Source organism: Anser cygnoides, chromosome 16, assembly GCF_040182565.1.
Source record: "Anser cygnoides isolate HZ-2024a breed goose chromosome 16, Taihu_goose_T2T_genome, whole genome shotgun sequence".
Taxonomy (NCBI): Eukaryota; Metazoa; Chordata; class Aves; order Anseriformes; family Anatidae; genus Anser; species Anser cygnoides.
Genome location: NC_089888.1, coordinates 3,219,611 through 3,240,969, shown reverse-complemented (window position 1 = coordinate 3,240,969; position 21,359 = coordinate 3,219,611). Strand labels below are relative to the sequence as shown.

Here is a 21,359-nt window from a genome sequence, read left to right as displayed (position 1 = left end):
ACGATGTTCTCACAATGTGGGCTGCTAGAGACAAAACCCAGCTGGTACTTCTACTAAATGCATCGAGCTCTGCAGCACAAGGCTGTACAGAGACTTGATCTGACTAAAGAAAACTTTGGCAGCAGCAACACTGCCTGTCTTCACCAAAAGAGGAGCTGCGTCTTGCTTAAATTTATGGATAAAGAAACTGAAGTGCTTCTGATTGCAGTGCGCCTCCTATGCACATGATTATGTGCTTCTTATTTCATTGTTTTAGGGATCCTGTGTTGCATTCTGGGTTGTTGTTTGTTGGGTTTTGGTTTGGTTTGGTTTGATTTTCATTCATTCTTCATTTTTCCATTCATCTCCGGTATTTCTGAATCCCTCCAGAGCAAGGAGAACGTATATCTGAACAAGATGTTGGGTACACAGCACATGCCTGGACACTGCGGTGATCACACCGTGTGTGGTAGTGGAGAGGGGACATCTCCATTTGAGATGTTGGTAGATAAGGCTTTCCTGGGTTGTGGTCTGCAGAGGGACATGGGGTTGGCTCAGGATGCAGGGTCACTTCTGTATTTTAAAGTACTGAGCTGCAGAAGATGTTTCTCTGTGGGTGGAAGAAGTTAGCGTGCCTTGTAACCCCACCACAGGGCAAAGTTCTCTATTAATTTTTGAAGTTTTGTCCTTTTGTTGTTGTTTTATTGCTTTTAATAAAATTGCTTCCAGGATGATTTGCAGCACACAGTTCAATTCTTGTTAATATTTTGAAATTTTAAACTTTGAGGATTTGAGGGGCTTTTGATCTGTCACGTACTCATCTCAGGGATGTGCTGAGCCTCCTCCTGAACCGCTGAACAATAAAGATGAGCCCTGTGGGTGCCCAGCAAATCTTTTTCCCCAGGCTGCTGCTTGTTAAACTCGGCTCCAGCAGGTTCCTCAGCAGTGCAGGAGGCCCTCACAAAGGCTTCCTGCTTTTATTTGACACGAACAGCGACTTCCACTTGATTCAATCACGGCTTAATTTGATCCTCCATTTAATTTTATCAAAACTGCAGTAATCAAATAATTTGTACTAAAACCATTATAACTTCCACTTGTTTATTCTGATCAATTTTAATCCTTTAAGGCACAAGGGCTATTGGATAATTTGATTCCCGGATAACGAAGAGCTGTCATTAAATCTACAAGGAAAGGCCAGAGTTAAAAAGATCCCAAGTAGAGCTCATAATAAAGAAAAAAAGTACAATAAGATGCTGTTATTTAGAAGTCATGCTATGCACAATGAAAGCTAAGAAGCATCCTACCGCTTGCAAGATAGAAAGATAACAGCATGTTTTGGTCATGACATTCGTGACAATGAACTACACTGAAAAGGGGAAGAAAATGTAATTGGGTGCGAGTGAATTTGACTTTCATGAGAGTTGACCCACCTGAATGAACGTATGTCAGTGGAGTCTGAGCTCCCCCTCTGCTCAGTAAGCCTTTAAAACCTAAGGCAGCAGAGTAAGAGGAAGGAAAAGATTTCCACTGCAGGCTGCTCCTCTGCTGCCGTGAGAAATGAAGCACAACCTGCTTCGCTGAGCATTCCTCCTGCATGACCGTGCCACGTCTCTCTCCCGCAGGTCAACACTTTCATCTCCTTCGTGTTCCCCATGGTCGTCATTTCCGTGCTCAACACCATCATCGCCAACCAGCTCCTGGTCATGTTCAAGCAGGCAGCCCAGGAAAACCAGGTGTGCACCATCGGCGGGCAGCAGACGATGCTCAGCATGTCCATGGAGCCCGGCCGCGTGCAAGCCCTGAAGCACGGCGTCAGGGTCCTGCGTAAGTAGCAACACATTTTGACACTGAACCTGTCTATGTAAACCTGATCTGAAGGCGAATAGGTTGAAATTGGTAAATGCTTTCATCCGAAACATCTTAAAAGAAAAGTAGCTTTTTTTTTTTTTAATCCAAATTGCTTCCAACAAATGCTTTGACATTTGCCACAATTGTCCAGTTCTCATCTCAAAGCCCCACATTCTGGAAAATGTATTCGTTTTTTCTCTTGGTCTCTGCCTTCTTCATCTATTTCTTGCTTAGTCACCAGAAGTCTTCTAGGGAATTTTATCCTCTGTTTTCCTTTACAATCTTTTTCTCCCAGAGACACTTTTCTGAGTCCTAATCTTCCCTTAAAGCATACAAAAATTCATTATAGAGAAAGCAAGCTTGGGATTTAAGTAGTGTTTAATTCCTTGTGCTCAATGAAGAAGTTGAGAAATGAAAATTTCAAATTTAAGGAAAAAAATCTTCTGTGTTCTGTGAGACAGAAATAACTTGGTAATACCAATTTCTGCTCCTCCTTCTGTCGCTGGCCAGCTCCAGCCCGAACACTTCCCTTTCAGCTGGTGCTGGTTTGGGGCTCCGAGTGTGATGGGGGAACCGATGCAGATTTAAAACGAAAGGTATTTCGTGGGGTTGGGTTTGAACAGATCAGCCCGAGTGGCCACAAGGCACAGGACACACAGCCCCGCTGGTGCTGCCCACGGTCACTTACGGCTGCAGATCCCGCTCGGCCACCCCACGCGGCTGGGGGTTCCTTCCCCTGCTCCCCGGGCAAAAGCTCCTGCTCCAAAGGAGTGCTCTGTTACACCAGAGGGTACAGAAAATCAATTTTGCCCTGAAGATACGCACGTAGAAGTGAGTTTCTCACAAACCTTCACAGCTTTGATTCAGATTTCCATTTTGTCTTCCTGACAGAAAAAAAAAAGGTCAAATAACTCAGATATAAAAAAAAAAAAGAATTGATGAAATCAGAATGTTTTTCCTCTTCAGAACACTGACTTCCAATTCCAAAGTGAAACAATGTTAAAATGTCACCGTTTCTGTTGATTTGATAGCAAAACATTTTTCACATAATCCTTGCCTGAAGCAAGGCAGTGACGGGCAACGGCTCTGTCGGCAGCAGCAGAGAATTCCCCCGGCCCTGTGCTGCACATAACCAGGGTCAAGCAAATCTTCGCTGGTGCTCGGTGTGTTACAGCAGCAGACTGTGCATCATCGTTTCCCCATGCCTTCCTGGGGGCTGCATGTCACCTTTTTGTGAGCTACGCTTTGTCTGCTCCCACCAAATTCTGCAACCAATGTTTTGCAAACTCTGACCCAGCCACACACGTTATCACAGCAAAAACATTTTCTCTGTCCTAAGCCAAATTTGCATGCAGCAGAGGGAAAAGAAAAGAAAAGAAAAGAAAAGAAAAGAAAAGAAAAGAAAAGAAAAGAAAAGAAAAGAAAAGAAAAGAAAAGAAAAGAAAAGAAAAGAAAAGAAAAGAAAAGAAAAGAAAAGAAAAGAAAAGAAAAGAAAAGAAAAGAAAAGAAAAGAAAAGAAAAGAAAAGAAAAGAAAAGAAAAGAAAAGAAAAGAAAAGAAAAGAAAAGAAAAGAAAAGAAAAGAAAAACGAGAAAAGGAGAAAAGGAGAAAAGGAGAAAAGGAGAAAAGGAGAAAAGGAGAAGAAGCTTCCTCTTATATGAACGTTATTAAATTTTGCAGAGCTTTGAGGGCTGGCTATCTAAATATATTTCAGATGAATTCCTAAGCCCTGTTATTGAAAATGCCTTTCTCCATATTTCACATGCAATAAAGGGTTCACCTTTGCACTTGTAATTACTGCAGTGTCTCAAACAACATTTATAGCTGTGAGCACAAATGGCCATTTATGAACTGCTTGGATGAGCACTCGTAACTTCGCAGAGAGACGAGGCACAATCATCATCTCCCTGGAAGAAGACAGAAAGAGATTCAATATTTGTTTATTCTTCCAGACAGCCACAATTAGAGTAATCACAAATAATCTTTTTCTTTTGCATTTGTTTGCGGATATGTAAAGCTACAGAGCAGACCTGCTCGCACAAACAGACTCTCCGAGGAAGAGCTTTTGAAGGAATTCAAAAGCAAAACTGGCCCAGCATTTTAATGATTCTGTCAGCAGCAACTTAAGACTTGAATATATGGCTTTATTCCTTTCTTCTTTTTTTTTTTTTCTGCAGAGCTCTGGTTCAGACAAAGGTTAAATAAAAGATCCTGAACTCAGGAGTTGAGCTGTGCTGTGAAATACTGGATGCCTTAATTAAGTAAGCTGAGGAGAAGACCAAAGAATCTGGTAGCTTTATCGTCTGACAGATGATAAAGCAAAAGGTGTTCAAAAATAGCACTCTAAGATATCTAATAAAACCTGCCAGCTCTGGATTTACACTGGGAGAGCCCTCGTGCGCATGAAATGGTGTTTGCCAGCTGAAAGCTTTCCGACTGGCACTTCTCATTGCAAGGCTCTTGGTGGCTGCAGTGCTTTGGCCAAGGCCCCGATTTCCATAAGGAAGGAAATCCTGGCTCTAGAGAAGCCACCAAAACCCCCTATTAGACTTTTCTCCAGATTTTCCAGCTCTTTTTCCCAAGGGATGCATCCCACGCAGCACGCTGTGCCTGTGCCACAGGCAATCCACCGGGTACACCACGGCTTCAAACACCATGCCTGTTGAGAAATGGAGTCAGAACTCCAGAAAACATCGGATCCTGTTAGGCTGAGGTGTTTCCTCTCCTGAGTCTTGCTTTGGGACCGAGCCTCAGCGCTCCCAGGATGGGGCTGTGCTTCCCTCCTCCCCATCTTGTGCTCCTGCCTCCTGCCGGAAAGTGAGCAGCTGCCTTTTCTCACCTCTGCTCCAACAGCTCACGCCTGTCTCTCTCCTCTTAGTGTTGTACCCTTATTTAACATCAAGAAGGGAGACTTTTTGTGGATAATAACAGGGAGACCTACATTTACAGCTGTCATTCCCCGGGTACTGCTCGGTGGTGGTGGGAGAGCATCCTGCACCTTGTTTCCTCCTCGGCACTGAAAACCAGCCCTTCTTGCTCTGAATGATAAGCTTCTTTTCTTCTTCTCCAGGCAAATTTTTGCTTCTGTTATGTACTGCAAAAGCTCAGAAATGTCAGCAAAAGTGAGGGCTTTGGTCCTGAAGGTCTGCGTTGGTGTGGCAATGGGTCAGAGGTGGCAGCGCAGGGCGCTGGGCAGAGATGCGCAGACATTGTGTGCATCTTTGTGGTCCCCTCCCTGCAGGGAGGGCAGAGCAGCTGCTTGTGCCCTTTCTGGACTGAGGAAGATCCAGCAAATAAGAAATCCATTGCCAGTTTTGCCTGTTTCTCGCCACATCACGCAGAAAGGCTCTTTTTATCCAGCAAGTGTTGCTTCGTTTCATTTCTCAGATGCCCTTGACTACTGGAGGTGCTTGATTCACATTTACTTTTGTCACCTGTTCCTCACAACTTTCTTTTTTTTTTTTTTTTTTTTTTTAACATCTGAGCTGTCTGAAAAGCAGCAAAAACAAACACGGGTACACATGATTTATCCTGGCCTCCATGGCATCCAAAACCATCTACCCAGACTAGGCAAGTTTATGGAAGGCAGTGGGAAAAGAAAAATGGCACTTGTCCACGCTAATAAAACTGTTGGCACAAAATCAGGCTTTATGAGGGTCAAAGCATTTTCCATTTCCAAAGGTAAACTTTGGCCTGAAGTACAGAAAGCTTGTTTTTGTCTTAAGGGTGAAATGTTTCAGAACACATCAAACTAGTGCTCAGAAAAGACATTTTTGCAGTTCATGGTGTGCAGAGTTGTTTGATGAGATCGGAGCAGCAAAAGCCTTTCTTCCTTCTTCCACATCTACTGAGAGAATGTACTTATTTATATTAAAACGGTCAGGCTAACAGCTTCATTCAAAATGTCCACAGCATCATTTTCCTCCTCTTTGATAGTGTTTTCTTGGCTCTGTCTGACTTTGGTTGTGCACAAAATAATTAGGGAGCTCGGGATCAGGGAACTGTCAGCCCAGCTGCCTGTAAGCCAGCTCGTTAATTCGTTAAACGTGTGATTCCTGATTGCAATTCCCTCTCCGCTGTCAGCATTCTCCAGGTGTGAGGAGCCGAATTCGGAGAGCTCCAGGACCTGGCAGCTCTCCAGCTCTTTTCTGAGGATAACTGGGCGATGTTTGGGCAATGCAGTGCTGCCGCTAACAATACCTCCCACCAAGAGATTTCATACCCTACCTCGCCCAGCCAATACGTCTTCCAGGTCTCCAAAAATAAGCCACCTCCATTTTCTGTGTGCTTTTTGACTTCTGTTGTTGCATTGTTATTCCTTGGTTGTATTGTAGGGGTGCTGGGGAGCTGAGTCTCTTGGGTGCTGTGTGATGCTGCATGGAAGGGTGAATCTCCTCCGATTGCATATCCTGGCACACCAACCATTTGATAAGGTAGAAAGCTTCCTAAATTAATCTGAATCTATACCACCAAGTCTTAAACACATAGAGGCATGCACACACCCTTCATAATAACCAGCTTTCAGTGGCTAAAACCCCGTACGCGCTGTCCAGACTACTGCATACCAGATCCAGAGGCAATATAAACCTTTCCAGTCTCATTTGCATATGTACAGATGCTGAAAAATCAGGGCATGCTTGAGCTCAGGCTGAAAGCTGTGTTTGGCCAACATCTCTTCTCGAAAGGGGACGGTTTTGTGACACGGACTAATTGTCCCCATCCAAACACCAGGCTGGTTCCTGCAGCGACTGGAAGGAGGAGTCGCTGAATGGCACAGCTGAGCAAGGAGAACAATGCTGAGGCAAATTGATGGACGTCGAGGGGAGACTTTGCACGTCCCTGGGTGGACGTTGGCTAAGCCTATTAGTGTGATCGGTTCCAGGTAGCATTTACTCCGTTACAGGAGCTGCTTAATGAAAGCAGTCATAAAGCACTTACAGAGGTTTAAACAATTGAAACAATATCCTTCAGTCTCCCACAGTAGGCTGGGTGAAGCTTCAGTGATATGCTTCTTAGGAGAGGAAATTAAACCATATTTTTTTTACTGAAATTCTGAGAATTTTTAAATTGTGATTCTGGGGCCTCTTCACTTCTTCAAGTAATACCAGGCAAATGCCAAGTGTTAAGGGAGCATGCATGCAGCCTACACGTTTCATTACTTTGTGAGTAATTTCCCTCCTGAATTAAACTCCTGAAGAGTTCATCCATTCCTCTTCTTGGGTGTTCCAAGTCTGAGCTATCAGTCTGAGGAGAACACCGCAGAACAATGGGCAGACCCTTTCTTACCTCCACCCTGCTCCTGCTCCTGCTGTGCCAGCGTTGCGGGAGTTCAGGCTCTCGTGGCTGCAGCTCTGAAGCCCTGGTCACTGCAGAAGCACGCAGCAAACACATCCCCAGAGTCCCCCTTGCAAGCAGAAACAGCTCAGGGAGGAATAAAGGACACATGAGACAACATGAGGGGAATTAACAGGGGGCTGCAAAGGATGTCAGCTTGGGTTATACCAGATCTTAGCAAACAGAAAGAGCCTTGAACCTGGTGAGGAGAAGGCGAGAGCCCTCATCTGTCCTTCAATGGGGAAATTTTCTTTCTTTCTTCTTCCTTCTCCTCCAAACACCCTGACATCCCCGGAGGAAATGACACAAACAAAGCTTAAATTGAATTGAACTTCTTTCTTTTCACAAAGACTGTTTTACAAGGGAATTTGGGAAGAGACCCTGGTTTGCACAGTGCCAGCACGGGCATGCTGCTTGCTGGGCCCTGTTCTTTGCTTAGCTTTTAACCTTCCTATTCTGCCTTGCTCTTTCTGGATAAAACCAAGTCTTGTTGGTGCCAGGGGACGTTTTAACCACCAGCGTGAGCAGGGCCAGGAATTCACATCCATTTTCAAACCCGTCAGCTAAAGCCACTAAAAATCAATACTGGAGAATGCAGTCTGATACTTTGTTTTTTGAAACCTTTTTTTTTTTATTCTTTCCGCTATCTGAAAATAATATGGAAAGATAAAAGCAGATCTCTGGCTGCACTGGAATGGAAATCAAGAAGTCAAATCTCACGTTTACACTGCTCAGTAACAAGCACAAGAGCACAGGGGGATTGTATCCAGTTTCTAAAGGAGCTGAGGGCTCCCCAGACCCTTTGCTGTTCCCAGTTTCTCTTCTTTTTTGCTCTCCCAGGCACTATTGTAGCATATTGGTGGTCTCCAGTCTCCACTGGTGGGCATCGACTTTTATGGAAATCCTTTCTTCTGCAGCCTTCTGACCCAAATACCAGCACAAGCAGTTTTAATTTTACTAGGCTCATGCCCACATTGTAACTACCACAGCCCCTAGTCTGGGGCCTGCTGGTATAAATATTGCCGACGACCTGTCAGGTACTGCATCATGTTAACATAAACAGCGCCTCGAGGTTTAGCGAGGCACTGCCAGCCACATCTGCACTTGGCCCAGCTCTCTCCATCTTTCATATCAAACCGCACGGTGACGTGTTCCCTTTGTGACAGATTCTCTTGTAACGGCACCAGCTAAATAAGCGCACAGACCCAAGGAGGTTTGAATACACAGGGATTGCTTCTCCAGAAACCAAAATTAATGCAAATCCCCGACACGAGCCCCATTACACTGCCTTATAGGCTACTCAGTACCAGCCGGAGCGTGCGTTCCTTGAGCGTCGCAGGAGATGTGACACTGCTGATGTGCTGAGCCTCAGAAAAGGCTGAGAGATTTTGCTCCGATAGATCTGTCCATACGCAAACAGCTCCTGCCTTTGCCCACGAGTTCGGATAAGCTGCATGCATTTCAGCTCCCCTTGAAACACAAAGGAAAAGTAGTAAATTGGCCAAAATTGCCTCAACAGGAGGCAAGGAGGCTGGGTTGGAGCTTCTCCGGAGGTCTTAGCAACTGTGGAGGTAGCTGAAAGCAGGAGCAGCATCTCTCTTCTCTCCCTTCACTGGGCACTGCCAGGGCTTTGTACACATGAGGTATTGCTCCAGGTTCATGCTAACACAGTGCCAGTTTTCTGAGACATTGGCCCTGGACAAGGGCTGCCTCCCAGCCAGAGCCCCAGGATACGCACGGCAAAACAAAATACTCACTGCAATTTAACGCAATTTAACTTCCAGGATTGCTTCCACATTCAGTTTAGTCTGAAAGTCAAGACTGGCACGGTTTAAATCTTCTCTTGCACAATGTAAAAGCTGTCGCTCAAAATTTATGTTTCCTGCGCGATAAACAGGGGCTCGCCGCGCTGCCGCGCCTCCTTCCTCCCTGCCCTTCCTCCTTGGGATGTGGTTCAAACAGGCAGAGAACTGAGCCACAACAAGACCAAATAGAAAATTATAGGATGCAATAATTCAGGTTTAAATACGCTTTTCAATTAGGAGTCTGAGTTGAAAGGGAAATGAAGGCGCAGCCTGGTTGGCTTGCCCAGGTCCCCCCCTCTGCTCCCAGCCTGGGGCTGGCTCACAGGTTTGGCACCTCATTTGCTCAAATGTGGGAAATATCAGGAGTTAATGGAGCAGCTCTGCTCCTCTGAAAACCACATTTCCACGTGGCAATTGAATTAATTAGAAGTGAGGGAAGGGCCTGGTTCTGATGCAAGGCATGCACCCCTACCCATCCAGCGCTGCAGGGCTGGGGCAGAGCAGGGAAGCAGCCGTGCTCCCTGCACAGAGGCCACACAGCGGAGGCAAACAAGTCACAGGTTCTTGAATTTTTTAGTTCAAAAAACTGAGGCAGGAAATCTCAGACACGGCCCAAATCCATCCACTTAGTGCTGTCTTTTTAGACTGCTGAAGAGCTGCAGGCCCTGTAGTGATGAATTACATCTGCGATCACAATGGCCATATAGCAGCCAAAAATACTCAGATTGAAATAATGAATTCAACTGGACTATAATAATATACAATAATATAATAATAATATATAATTATATAATATATAATAATGAATTCTTATTCTAGAGAATAAGAACAGAGTTTCTAGCCTTTCTTCCGAAACCTGTCCTTTCCAATGCCTAAAACTTTACTGATTAAATGGCTTTTTCAGCATTCCTGGAAGATGCTTTCCTACATCACACAGGCTGATGCTAAGAGAATTTACCCATCTCCACTGTTAGTAACTTGTTTAATAAACGAGAACGTGAGGTTGGAATAAAGCTGAGAGTACAGAGCTGGACACCAAGAATTATTGAATTTCTGTACAAATCGCTCGGTGGCTTCAGCCTTGATGACGCTCCCAGAAAGAGGGCACAGACACTTGCCTCCCCACTCCTGCCCCACTGGAGGGGGAAATCTACTGCATTTACTGGAGCCTCCCCTGTGCCTCTTGGCTGCGTAATGGCGATGGGAAGATGCAGCCAGAGCCAGTCTTGCTCCTCATGGACTGTTTTTTAAGGGATACACATCATTTGTATCACTCCTCTGTGAGTGCTGGGTTTGGGATATAGTCACAAATATTTTCAGTGCAGAGGGAAATGCGGCCTTTGCCTCCAAGTGCCAAGTAGCTTGGTAAGAGCTTTGCCGCTTCCTAGCTCTTTACAGGTCACATAAAGGGCAAGAATAATGTGGCCCTTATTGTCTGTAGAACAAATCTGGGATAAAAAAAATAACATAATCATTTTATTTAGTCTTGATTTTCTTCTTGGGTTTTATTGTGTTATGTTTTAACTGAGATTTCTTTATTTCCTGCTGGGATTCTGCCAGAATCCTGTCATTTCATACAGAGGTTGAAATACATATTACAAAAGGAAACAAGTCTTTCCCTTGATTGCCTGATATATCTGCTTTTTAATCTAGATTGACGAACGCTCAGCACCAGAAGGGCTTTTATCCTTCAGAGTTCTTGCATTTTGTTTTTCACTGGTTGATGATCCTTGACTAGAATGTGGAGAGGAAGAAAAACTATCATCCTTCTCTTTTTACTCTTTAATTAATGATTTGTATGATGGCAATGTCCAGACCCAAGCATCTCGTAATCACTGTCTCAGGTACTGCACAAATATAGAACAAAAGGACGAGCTCTGCCACCAGAAAGCAGCTCCCGCGGCTGTTTAATGATCCCAAGCACCATGGGGACTGCGGCCAGTGGCTCCGCATAACCAACTAATGGGATTACAGCGTCCCTGCTTCCCTGTCTACCTGGATGAAAAACATCCACTAACTGCCTCTCTGAGTACTGCAGACAAAATACCTGGTGCCACAAGGGCATAAAACACAAGGACAGGTGCAAATGCAGACCAGTTTCATTTAGCCTGTGTGTGTACTAGGCATCAACAGTCCCTTATCTGTGTTGTATCTTTTGTTCATAATGTCACTGCTTCTGTGCTTATAGATATTTTCTATTATTTCCGTTATGCTTATTTGTATAGACATTTTCAGGCTGTTTGTCCCTCAGGGTTATTAATTCTTGGCACAGCAGCAAGGTAAGAACAAAGCGGGTCTTTAGGAAATCAGTTTATGCTGATAAACACCTCCCAGAAAGGTCTCTTTCTCACTCCTGATGAAGAATTGCTCGCAAAAAGTTAACTTTTTCCATTCTTTGCAGGTGCTGTGGTGATTGCCTTTGTGGTGTGCTGGCTCCCCTACCACATACGGCGCCTCATGTTTTGCTACATCCCCTCCAGCCACTGGACAGAGTGAGTGATCGGGGCCTAGTGGGGCCTGGGGAGCGGAGGTGTGACCACGGGGTCAAAGCCTCAACCTCTTAATTGGTTTATTCTTTCTTTTGGATTTCTCGCCATGATTGCCAGACAAATTTAGGAGTCCTGGCTTTATCATCTAAACCCCCAGGTGTGGGTGGGGGAGCATCAGCTTGCCCTGAAATGCATCAGCAGCCCTTCCTGCCGTGGCCGCGGCCACAGAATCGCCCCCGCTGACACCGCTGACAGATATTCACCTTTGACAGCCCTTGATGAGATGATATTTGGCAGAGGCGTTTATGCATCTGAAGTGGATTGCTGTCCCTGTGGTGGAGATATCGATCACCGGCCCTAGGACGGAGCAGCTCCTGTCAGCGCGGTTTCGTTTCCCAACGCCACCTTCCCTTAGTGACAGGAGAGATTACGCAGACGGGAAAATAACCGGGCTGCTCGCTGAGGGCATTTACTGGGTTTTACAGGGAGTGGATCAAAATGAAATACCAGTAATTGTCACTGATTAGAAAATGCCCAGACTCGCAGCCAGTTTAGGGATACGTACCTACACGCACTGCACACCTACACTGAACGCAGGTGCGGTGCTCACAGACGGCTGCTGGCAGCTGTTCTGCCACATCAGGCCAGGTTCCTTGGCAAAGCAGCCACGGAACCGTTTATTCATTTCAAATATGCAATTAAGAGCTCATTATGTCCAGGGATATAAACCTGGTTTAGCCTGACAGAGAGATGGCATGAGAGGTGCTCAGAGAAAGATGCATCCCTCCTCCCACAGCGTTGCATCCCTGTTCCCTCTGGAAGCAGCTCTTCTTCCTGCAATGACCAGGAAATGAAAAAATCCTCGATACCAAGAAGCCGAGGAACAAGGAGACATTAAAATTTCATAAACTCCAAAAACAAATAATCGTAATTTACGATACAGCAGCCTTCTGAATGGAATTGTACATCCATCCATAGTAAAAGCCAAACCCTATCTTTAATCATGAAAACAACGGAGCTCGAGGCACACACTGGGGCAAACTGTTGTGTCTTGTTTGCTTTCCTATAAGAAAACTACTTAAAGCAGCAATCAATTCTGTAACGCCCGCATTTGCTGTGAGCAAAAGGGATAGAGAATTCCGTCAGCAGTTAGTGTGAATTTATGCATTGTGGTTGCATTCACTTTTTTTTTTTCTCTTCCATTAAAAGCCATGAGTGATTTTAGGAAAATGTTGAATTTACAGGCATATTATGAATGGTGAACTATCAGTACGGTAGCTAACCAAGAGCTCGCAGCAGCTTGACATAATCATTTATAAATGAAATGCATGTGCCTGCCCCTAAAGAAGAGAAATCTGCGTTAAATTAATTCTTCACAACTACATTGAGAAACTCTGCTCGTAAGAGCTGGGTGGGCTGGGCAGTACTTGGCAGGGCTGAGGGGGCTGGGGGGGGGGGTGGTGATGTACTCCAGCACACGGCTATTTATCTTTTGTTAGTGCTCAGGCTAACAAAAAGGTCTGTGGTTTCCACTGAGATAAATGATCCCGAGGAACGTTTTCCTGAAAATGAGACCCACGTTGTTTATAAACCCTTTACGATCTCCGAGCTGTTGATCTCAGTTTTCCCAAGGAAAGCTATTTCGGAAAGAAACAGAAATAACTAAGCGTTTTCAACCAATTCTAGCTGAAAACATTATCTTGTGGTGGTCAGGATATGTTTAAAAGCACACTGTCATCAGCCTGCCCCCAGAACAGAGAAAACCATCCCAGAGCACGGACAAATCCCGACGCGGGGACCCACCGAAGGAGCTGGTGCAGCTCTCACTGCCCCGGGGAGGAGATCACTGCTTCTCTTACAGGGTCTTGGCTCCTCCGCAGGCTCTGTATACCAGAACTGCAGCCAGAAAGTCAAGCTCATGTATATGCATGACACAGAAGCAAATCTACAACTGGTTTCTCAGTTTCAAGCGAGTCTATTTTCGAAGGCAAAATGAACACATGAGGTAAATACCCCATCCAGTCCCAGGGCATAAATGAGTTTCTAGCTGATAACAACGGGGGCAAGAACCCTGTAAAGGCACTTGACCTGCATTTGGCCAGTGGCAGCTTACAACACAGGGTGCATGCACTGACTCCCGATGGCAAACCCATGTCCCTAGCAGAGAAAGCTTAGCTGGAAGAACAGCTTATGCTTCTTTCACCCTTGTGACTTTGAATTATTTCAGTTCTCCACACTCACTCAGACTTCTATCTTTCATCTGTTCTTCCAGTTTCCTTTACAACTTCTACCACTACTTCTACATGCTGACCAACGTCCTCTTCTACGTCAGCTCGGCCATCAACCCCATCCTGTACAACCTGGTGTCTGCAAACTTCCGACAGATCTTCCTCTCTACGCTCACGCTCCTGTGCCTGCCATGGAGGAAGAAGAAAAAACGACTGGCCTTCACCAGGAAATCCAACAGCATCTCCAGCAACCACACGTTTTCCAGCCAGGTCACAAGGGAAACAACATACTGAAGCCAAAGGAGGAAGGGAAATGCATTTATTTCATCGTGGAGTCAAAACTCGAGAGAGGCCTCTGTGACTTTCAGGCATGGTCTCCAAATTCACGTAACACAAGTGTGTTTAGCAAAGTCGTTTTTGTTGGAAAAATAGGCTTCGTTCTGCCAGTAACTTTGAGGTTATTTTAACGCGTTGGCCTTGCCTCTTGTGAGTAATGTCTACACATTTTGTAACTTCGGTCTGGCATAAATCCAGGTGCAGTGCTAACTGGGAAGCCAATATATGTTAAACGTAAGCAAATTCATACTGCATTTCATCCTTTTCTCAAGGCAGAGATGCCATTTCCATATCCAAGGGTTCGAGATCACATCTCTTGGTGGCAGCGAGCAGAGTCTAACGAGGAGAAAGCAGTTTTGAACAGAAAGGGACGTTTTTGGTGAAGGGACGTGCTCATCTATGCGATGTTCAATGAGCAAGGAGTGAAAACTCAGGGAGCCAGGTGGTGGGTTTAGAAATAGATCTAAATTCTTACGAATATGACCTGGGTGCACAATAGAGCCGCTCTGGTTCCTTGAACTTAAATACCAACAGATGATGCCTTACTTAGATTGGGACAGGAGTAGCCTGGGATCATCATTCACTTTAGGGCATGTATAGTGCCTGGCACAGCGAGCCCCGCTCTCCCTGCTTTGGGTATTGCAACACCAGTAAGTAACAGAGTCTCTGGCAAAGCTGGGAATGCAGAAACTGTGCCCAGCTGGAGTGCTGCAAATGAACAGAAATGGAAAATCTTACTTATGCCACACAGCCAAACCCTGCTTTTTTTGCCAGGGAAATCACTTAGCTGGCCTGCACTAAGAGGTGAGAAAGCTGCAGGCTCCTGAGGGCTCCAGTCTGCTGAGATACGAGCAACCTGCCCCATTTCTGGGGGACTCTCAGATTTTTCACATTCTGGTTCCAGTTTTACTTGTTTCTGCACTATTTTCACACAGCTGACATTTCATGGGTTATCAGTTGTAGGCGGTAGGGCCTCTTTTTCTACCTTTTCTTTTATTTCTTTTTGCTACCAAACCTATTGGCATACTGATCTGCACATACACATCTTCAGATAGTGCAAATGAAGAACACAGGACGGTCTAAGCTGGGGAGCCTTAGCTCTAAAACAGCTTTCTTTTAACAAGTCAGAGGAATGGCAGCGAGAGCTGTTTGCAGCAAATCCGACAGTTTGGCACAGTCAGAGGTTGTGCTGAACCCTGACTATGAGCATGCTCTAAAAATAAAATAGGATCAAAGTAAGAGAATATAAAGCTTATCTTCTCTTCCCCTTCTTTCTTCCCCTTGATTTTTGCTTTGAATTTGAAATTTCTCAGCTGGCCAGGATGGATAGCATGAGGTTTTCTCCCATATGGTTCCACCTCTAACAGCCAACTGGGAAATGCAACAAATTCTCTTGAGCCTTTAGCACCAGAAGTCACGGGTCTCTGGGACAAAGCTAAAGGGACTTCCCTGCTGCCACAGCACCAGGCCGTGACCTGCATGAACCTGGGAAAGGCTCTGTAAGAAAGGAGATCCAGGGGTAGGGCACATCGCTGAGCTCTGGTGGCAGGAGGCTCCATGCAGGAGCTGCCCCAGCCCCTCGGCACGTGCCACTAGCTTCCCTCTTTGACAACAGACTGGAAGTGATCCTTGGCTCCATCCAGCTTGCCAGGCTTTGCCCATCCCCTGTCACTCGACAACTAAGGAGCACCCACAGCCCATGACACCGGTCCCAGTGCTGGATATATGGCTCTGGCCCCATGGACAGCTACGTGAGCCCTCGCAGAGCAGCGTCACACAGCCATGGAGAGCAGTCACCTCCACCAGGTACCAGTGATGTTTCCTGCTCCAGATGTAGTATGCTGTGGGTTAGGCGCTATGGGGCTCAGGACACAGAGAAAGCAGCTCTGGGGCGCTTGCTGTGAGTTGGGAGTGATGGCTATCTGCTGCTGAGGCATTTATACCCATAGTCCAGAGCTGGCTACTACCACGGTAGATCTGGCTACCACCAGCCATGACCTACAACCGCACCTAGCAGGGACGGGGGAATTATTTTAATGCCTAGTACAGAACCACTCCAAAAGAAAGGGCTCAAAATAGGAATCAGCAGGGCCTTAGTTCCCTCTGATTCAGCCAAACTACAGGCTTTGTCCTGCCATGCCTTCTCTTAATTTCTTGCCCTGGCTGCACGAAACAGAGGGCAGAGTTTACAGCTGACAAAGCACTTTTGTTGTTCGAGCGCAGTTGACTCCTCTTTGGCAAGAAAAACTGGTAATGGGACAAATAAATAAATGAATAAATAAATAAAAGAGGCAAAAAGGAGACTGGTCTCTCCTTGGAAGGAAATTTGTGAGGAACTAGCAAATGCTGTCGTGTCGGTGTGTAACATCGCGTGTGTTAGAAATGGCTTGGGCAGGTGGGAGGAAGAAGCTATAGACCTTACATGCTGCCTTATGGGCTATGTACAACGTGTAGGAACTGCAGAACCATGGACAGACTTACTTGTGTACTCCTGGTTTACTCACTGTTGCTACCTTCATCTAATGTCTGTCCATTGAAGCTCAGTCAAACCTTTCTGACTTTTATGGGGGACTGTAGCTGAGAGCAGCAGTCCTAAGAGAGGCAGGTTTGTACAGGCACAGGGGAGATGCAGCACTCATGGCAGCTTGGTACCTTCCAGCTGAATAAGCTGAGGAGGGTGAGGTGGCCACACAGCAAATAATGTGGTGTGGGCGTCATCTGTAACAGACCCTACAAAGCCACTCATCTCCACTGCTCTCACTGCTCCTGCGCTAGAGAAGTCCAGGTACAAGGAGCAGAGGAAGAAGAGTCTTAATATCACACGCTTACTACTGGCCTTCAAGGCAAGACAACGTTTAAATGGTTCTGGAGAGGACCCAGATGTTTTAATCTAAATAGAGTCAACAGCTGGGAGGTGGTGTCGGAAACCTCCTGTGGAAGCTCCAACTGTGCGTTGCTTTGACTTTCGTTAGGATTTAACATCCTACGTGTCTCAGTTGCTTTTGAATATCCACCTTTGAAACGTTTAATGTTACTACTATGCTTGTTAAACACCAACCTGCTGAAATGTGCTTGATTAGCTTAGAAAACACTGTACAAAAAATGTCTCACATTAGCTGTTTGGCTTTGATTTTCATTGCTGATACACCGGCTGTTTACAGATTTTTTGATCACAGCTCTGAGAAAGTGGTAGGTTTATTTGGGGTTTGTCATGAAAATGGGAACGAGCTGGAGTGAAAATGAACTTATCAGAAACTTCTTCTGCAATGTTTGTTGGGCTACACAAGTCCTGCAGAGCTGCTCATATTGGGAGATTTATCCGAGCAGTTTACTGGCTTCTAAAGCTCTGCTCCTGCAGTTTTAGTGGGTGCAGACCTAAGCCTATGGCCTTAACTTGAGAGTACAGCTCAAAGCTACCTCTTCCACGGGGCAAATCTGACTACCTGAGTTGAGAAGTGGAAGTTACAGCTGATTTCATCCTCTTCCTCCTCCCCACCTAGTTTTGCTATATCCAGCATAGAGTTTTAGTTACCCTGAGCTCACAGAAGTGAGGGTAACTCAGTACAAGACCCCGCGGTTTTGTAGAGGAACGCATGGTACTCTAGGGAAGAAGAAGGTACAAAAAGCCCGGTATATACCAAGGACATCTGTCAGAAAAATGGTTCTCTTTCTTTCCATGCCTTTTAACGATCGTTGAACAACTAACCCAACAAGGTTTGGCTTTAAACCTAATCGAGTATAACTGGCTTTTGCCATTAGACAAAATGCATGCTCCCATCCTTTGTATTCCTGCCTCGTCTGAATTCTCTGCAGGGGCAGAGGGGCGAGCATTCATGCAGCATGCTGTTAATCTATGCAAATTTCCTCTAAGTGTTTTGAACTGTTTGTTTCAAGTAAAAAATCTGTTGAACCCACAGATGTGAAGTGCTGCCAGATGGATTCGGAGAGATTCCCATCTGAAGAGAGACTACCAAGTGACCTCTCCAGATATAATTTTGAGGTTTCGTTTATCTTCACAGCATTCTAGGCAGGGCCATCCATTTGGCAGCGTGTGAAATCAGATTTCCGAAGTCATTATGCTATTGAGAAATTTCCCCCAGACAGGACTTTCTCACCAAAGGCCCAGTACGCATCAGTGTTCGAATGCTCTGCTGAGCTTGCCTTTTGGTAAAGTGCACGAGATCTTGCTCCAGTGGCTGCGTGGGTGAAGAAGAAAACTAAACAGGAAGGTTGGTGAGGAGGGTTAGCAGGACACATGCTGTAAAGTCACAGGGCCTTTGCATTTCTAGCATCAAACATTTAGGGAAATAAACCCCCCAGGCGTGCTATTGCTGCAGACAGCGTGTGGTTAGGATGTGAACCGAGCATCTGTGTGGCTGCCATTCGTGCACGTGGCACGAGAGCACTGAGTTCTCCTGTGCAACGCGTCGAGTGTTAGTCTGGTATCTTCCTGACCGTGTCGTTTGGTGGCTGTTTCAACAAAGCTGTATCTGCTGGAGCTCTGATTCTGGAAATCACAGATGAACCTTCTGTTTTCAGTTTGGATCCATTCAGTAGAGAACCAGAAATTGCTAAAATTCATGGTGCTGTGTCCTGGCTTTGTGATCAAGAGTCCTTCCCCAGCTGTGCCACCTGATAGTCCTGCACATACTGTATCTATGGTAAACATTTTTGGAAGTGCACCTTTTTATTTTTATTTTTTTCTGAAATACAAAATGTTGATGTGCTTTATTTTCTGTGGCCTGTTGTGCAATGGGAAAAAAATGAATGTTAAAAGTGTGTCAGAGTCTCCTTTGTAAGAGTTTCTGTGACAAAGGGAAGGAAGAGGGTGTGAAATCCTTTTGTATAGCAATGGGAAACACTCTTTCAATGTAACATGATATTATTGATACTGTATTTACTGATCAAACAGTAATGAAATGGTTATTTCCTGATATTAGCCTTTGTACTGTATGGTATTTTACTTCGTTTTATTTTATTTTGTCATTTATTGATCCTAAGAAATAAATATCTGAATTTAAGGCTTTGGGCTGATTATGCTTGACCTGGTAGCTGTGCCTGGATCATACAGCCTGCTTATCGCAATAGGCTATCTGACTGCCCATCCAGACGTATGAAATCACATCAACTCCAAATGACCACTGCAACCCCTCTGCAGGAGGGCCCCGAGCGCTCCTGTCCCACAGCAAGCTCTGGCTCTTTGGCACCAATGCGGCATCCAAACGCCAGCTCATGTGTGCACCTGCAAGTAGGCAAACAAAGGGGTAAAAAGTCTGGCTTGGTCTGAGGGAGACACTGATCAGTGAAGATCAACCTGAGAAAGTCCTCCGGAGACTTGGCAAAATCAAACAGAGTCCATGCTGGTTCAGAGTCCAGCCTGCTGTGGTTTTAGGAGCAGCAGCAGAGCGCATCCAGCTCCCGCTGGTTGAACTCTGGGGCTTTGAGAGTGTGGCATGCACAAGGCTGAAGCATGGGAGTGGAGATCTTCCAGCCTTCAAGAAAGACCTGTGCTGCACAGATCCAGGTGAGAATACACAAATCTTGCTGCTTTCCGAACTCCTGCTTTGCTTTTCTTGCCTGCTTGCTCTCCCCCCCTTGTAGAGCAAGCACTAAAACCATTCTATCTCAGCCATTACCTCTACAGTAGCTCTGCCTAGGACGCTGGACAGATTGGGGCTTTATTGCACTTGGAGCTGCGTGGACACAGCAAAGGAGACAGCCCTGGCCCCAGAGAATTTGCTGCTGAAAGACAAAGCAGGTTTACTGTGCCCTAACTGTGAGCCTTTCCCTCCTACTTTCCTCTCTCTTTTGCACGGCCCATTTCCTCCTGGCACTGATTTGTCTAACACAGATGTAATTTCGTAAGAACAGGACGCTTAGGTATTGCCGACTATATTAAAGTGTCTTTACACTTAATGAGCAAAAATCAGTCAGCTCCATTCTCCCTGCAGCTCCCAGGTAAAGTTCCGTCACGAAATAGCTCAGCTGATCTCCAGGAAAACGCACAAAATCTTCACAGTTTTCAGCCATTTGGCCCGATTGTTTTGATTTCTGGCAGCGTGAAAGGTTGCTTGGAAAGCAACAACAAAATAAAGTTTAAATATTTGGAGTCATTCATGGCCACAAAGTTCATCTTTTAAATCCTAGCTGAGATACTCTGCCTCTCCACAAGCATTTCGGTGCTGCTTCTAGATGAGAAGAGCAGGAGCCACTATTACTCCTACACCACAAATTACTGAAGAATCAAGTCATTTATTTGATGGATCCTTTTATTTGGTATTTAGCCTCACTCTGGTAGAAGGTGTATTTTCATTTTGCTGCCCATGGAGCTGCAGTTACTGTCTTCAGCAGTGACAATCCACACCATGCAGCCATGGCCTTGTCTTCTGGCTGCATGGGATTTTTCTGCAGGGCAGGATGCTCCCGGCGGAGTCTCCAGTGCTCATGCAAAAACCCAGACCAGGTTCATGCTGGGATGAAAAATGTTGCCGTCTGCCCATGAATTCTCTAGCTCGGGACCAATTTTCTTGAAAAAGCAAAACTTCTGGGAACCAGAGAGCCTTGCTCCGACCATGCATCACTCCCACCCATCTCATGCAATCAGGCTCACATCACGCCCCACCATGCACAGGAAAGGAAAAGACTGTGGGAGTCAGCGAGTTTCTTTGTTTCTTTTTCTTTTCGAAAGGCAAAGAGACTGTGCCTCAAGCGAGGAATGCTTTCAATTTGGCCCATATTTCTCATTTCAATTATAAAAGTAATTTCTATAGTTCACAAGAGGAAAATTTAAGATGCCTTTTGAAACAAACATTGCATTTTAGTAAATGGCTTCATAAAACTTAATAAACATCCATCCAGAAGTTAATTTATTTAAAATGTCTTTAAACCCTCCTCTGCCTTATTGAATTTATTTGAACTGTAGATCAGGTTGAGTATATCCACGAGGGTATTCAAGCAATAAGGCAGCGCATCCTGGTTATTATTACAAGTCTCGTGTGGGCTGTTAAGTTTGAAGGAAAGCGCGAAGAGATGGTGGGCACTCAAGTGCAAAACCCCTCCTGCAGTGCACGAGCACCGATACAGCCCCGGACCCCAAACAAAATGCTGGGGTTGCTTCTAGGGGGGGCAGGCAGCCCTGTGGGGTGAGCACACACCGCTCAGAGGCTGAACGCCCAGGGACAGGATGGTGATAGCAAGTTTGGGACAGCTCACCTGCATCCCTCAGGGACTGTGACTAGCAGAGAAGGAGGGAGAGCACAGTTAATTCATTCCTGACAACAGAAAATAAACGGGAAGAGTCCAAAAAAATTATGGTTGTCTCTGAAATAGATATCACAG

The 21,359-nt window shown here is 45.5% G+C and overlaps 1 protein-coding gene and 1 long non-coding RNA gene across 2 annotated transcripts in view; one reads left to right on the top strand and one right to left on the bottom strand.

Annotated features, from left to right (window-relative positions):
- NTSR1 (neurotensin receptor 1) overlaps nucleotides 1-14,865 on the top strand; it is a 48,782-nt gene extending 33,917 nt beyond the window's left edge. Inside the window, exons 2-4 of the mRNA XM_013188883.3 lie at nucleotides 1,605-1,806; nucleotides 11,370-11,460; nucleotides 13,730-14,865. Of these exons, the coding sequence (XP_013044337.3) occupies nucleotides 1,605-1,806; nucleotides 11,370-11,460; nucleotides 13,730-13,979 (543 nt within the window). The 3' untranslated portion in view covers nucleotides 13,980-14,865. The remainder of the gene's footprint in view (nucleotides 1-1,604; nucleotides 1,807-11,369; nucleotides 11,461-13,729) is intronic.
- LOC106040788 (uncharacterized) overlaps nucleotides 1-21,359 on the bottom strand; it is an 88,840-nt gene that overhangs the window by 17,989 nt on the left and 49,492 nt on the right. The window lies entirely within an intron of this gene.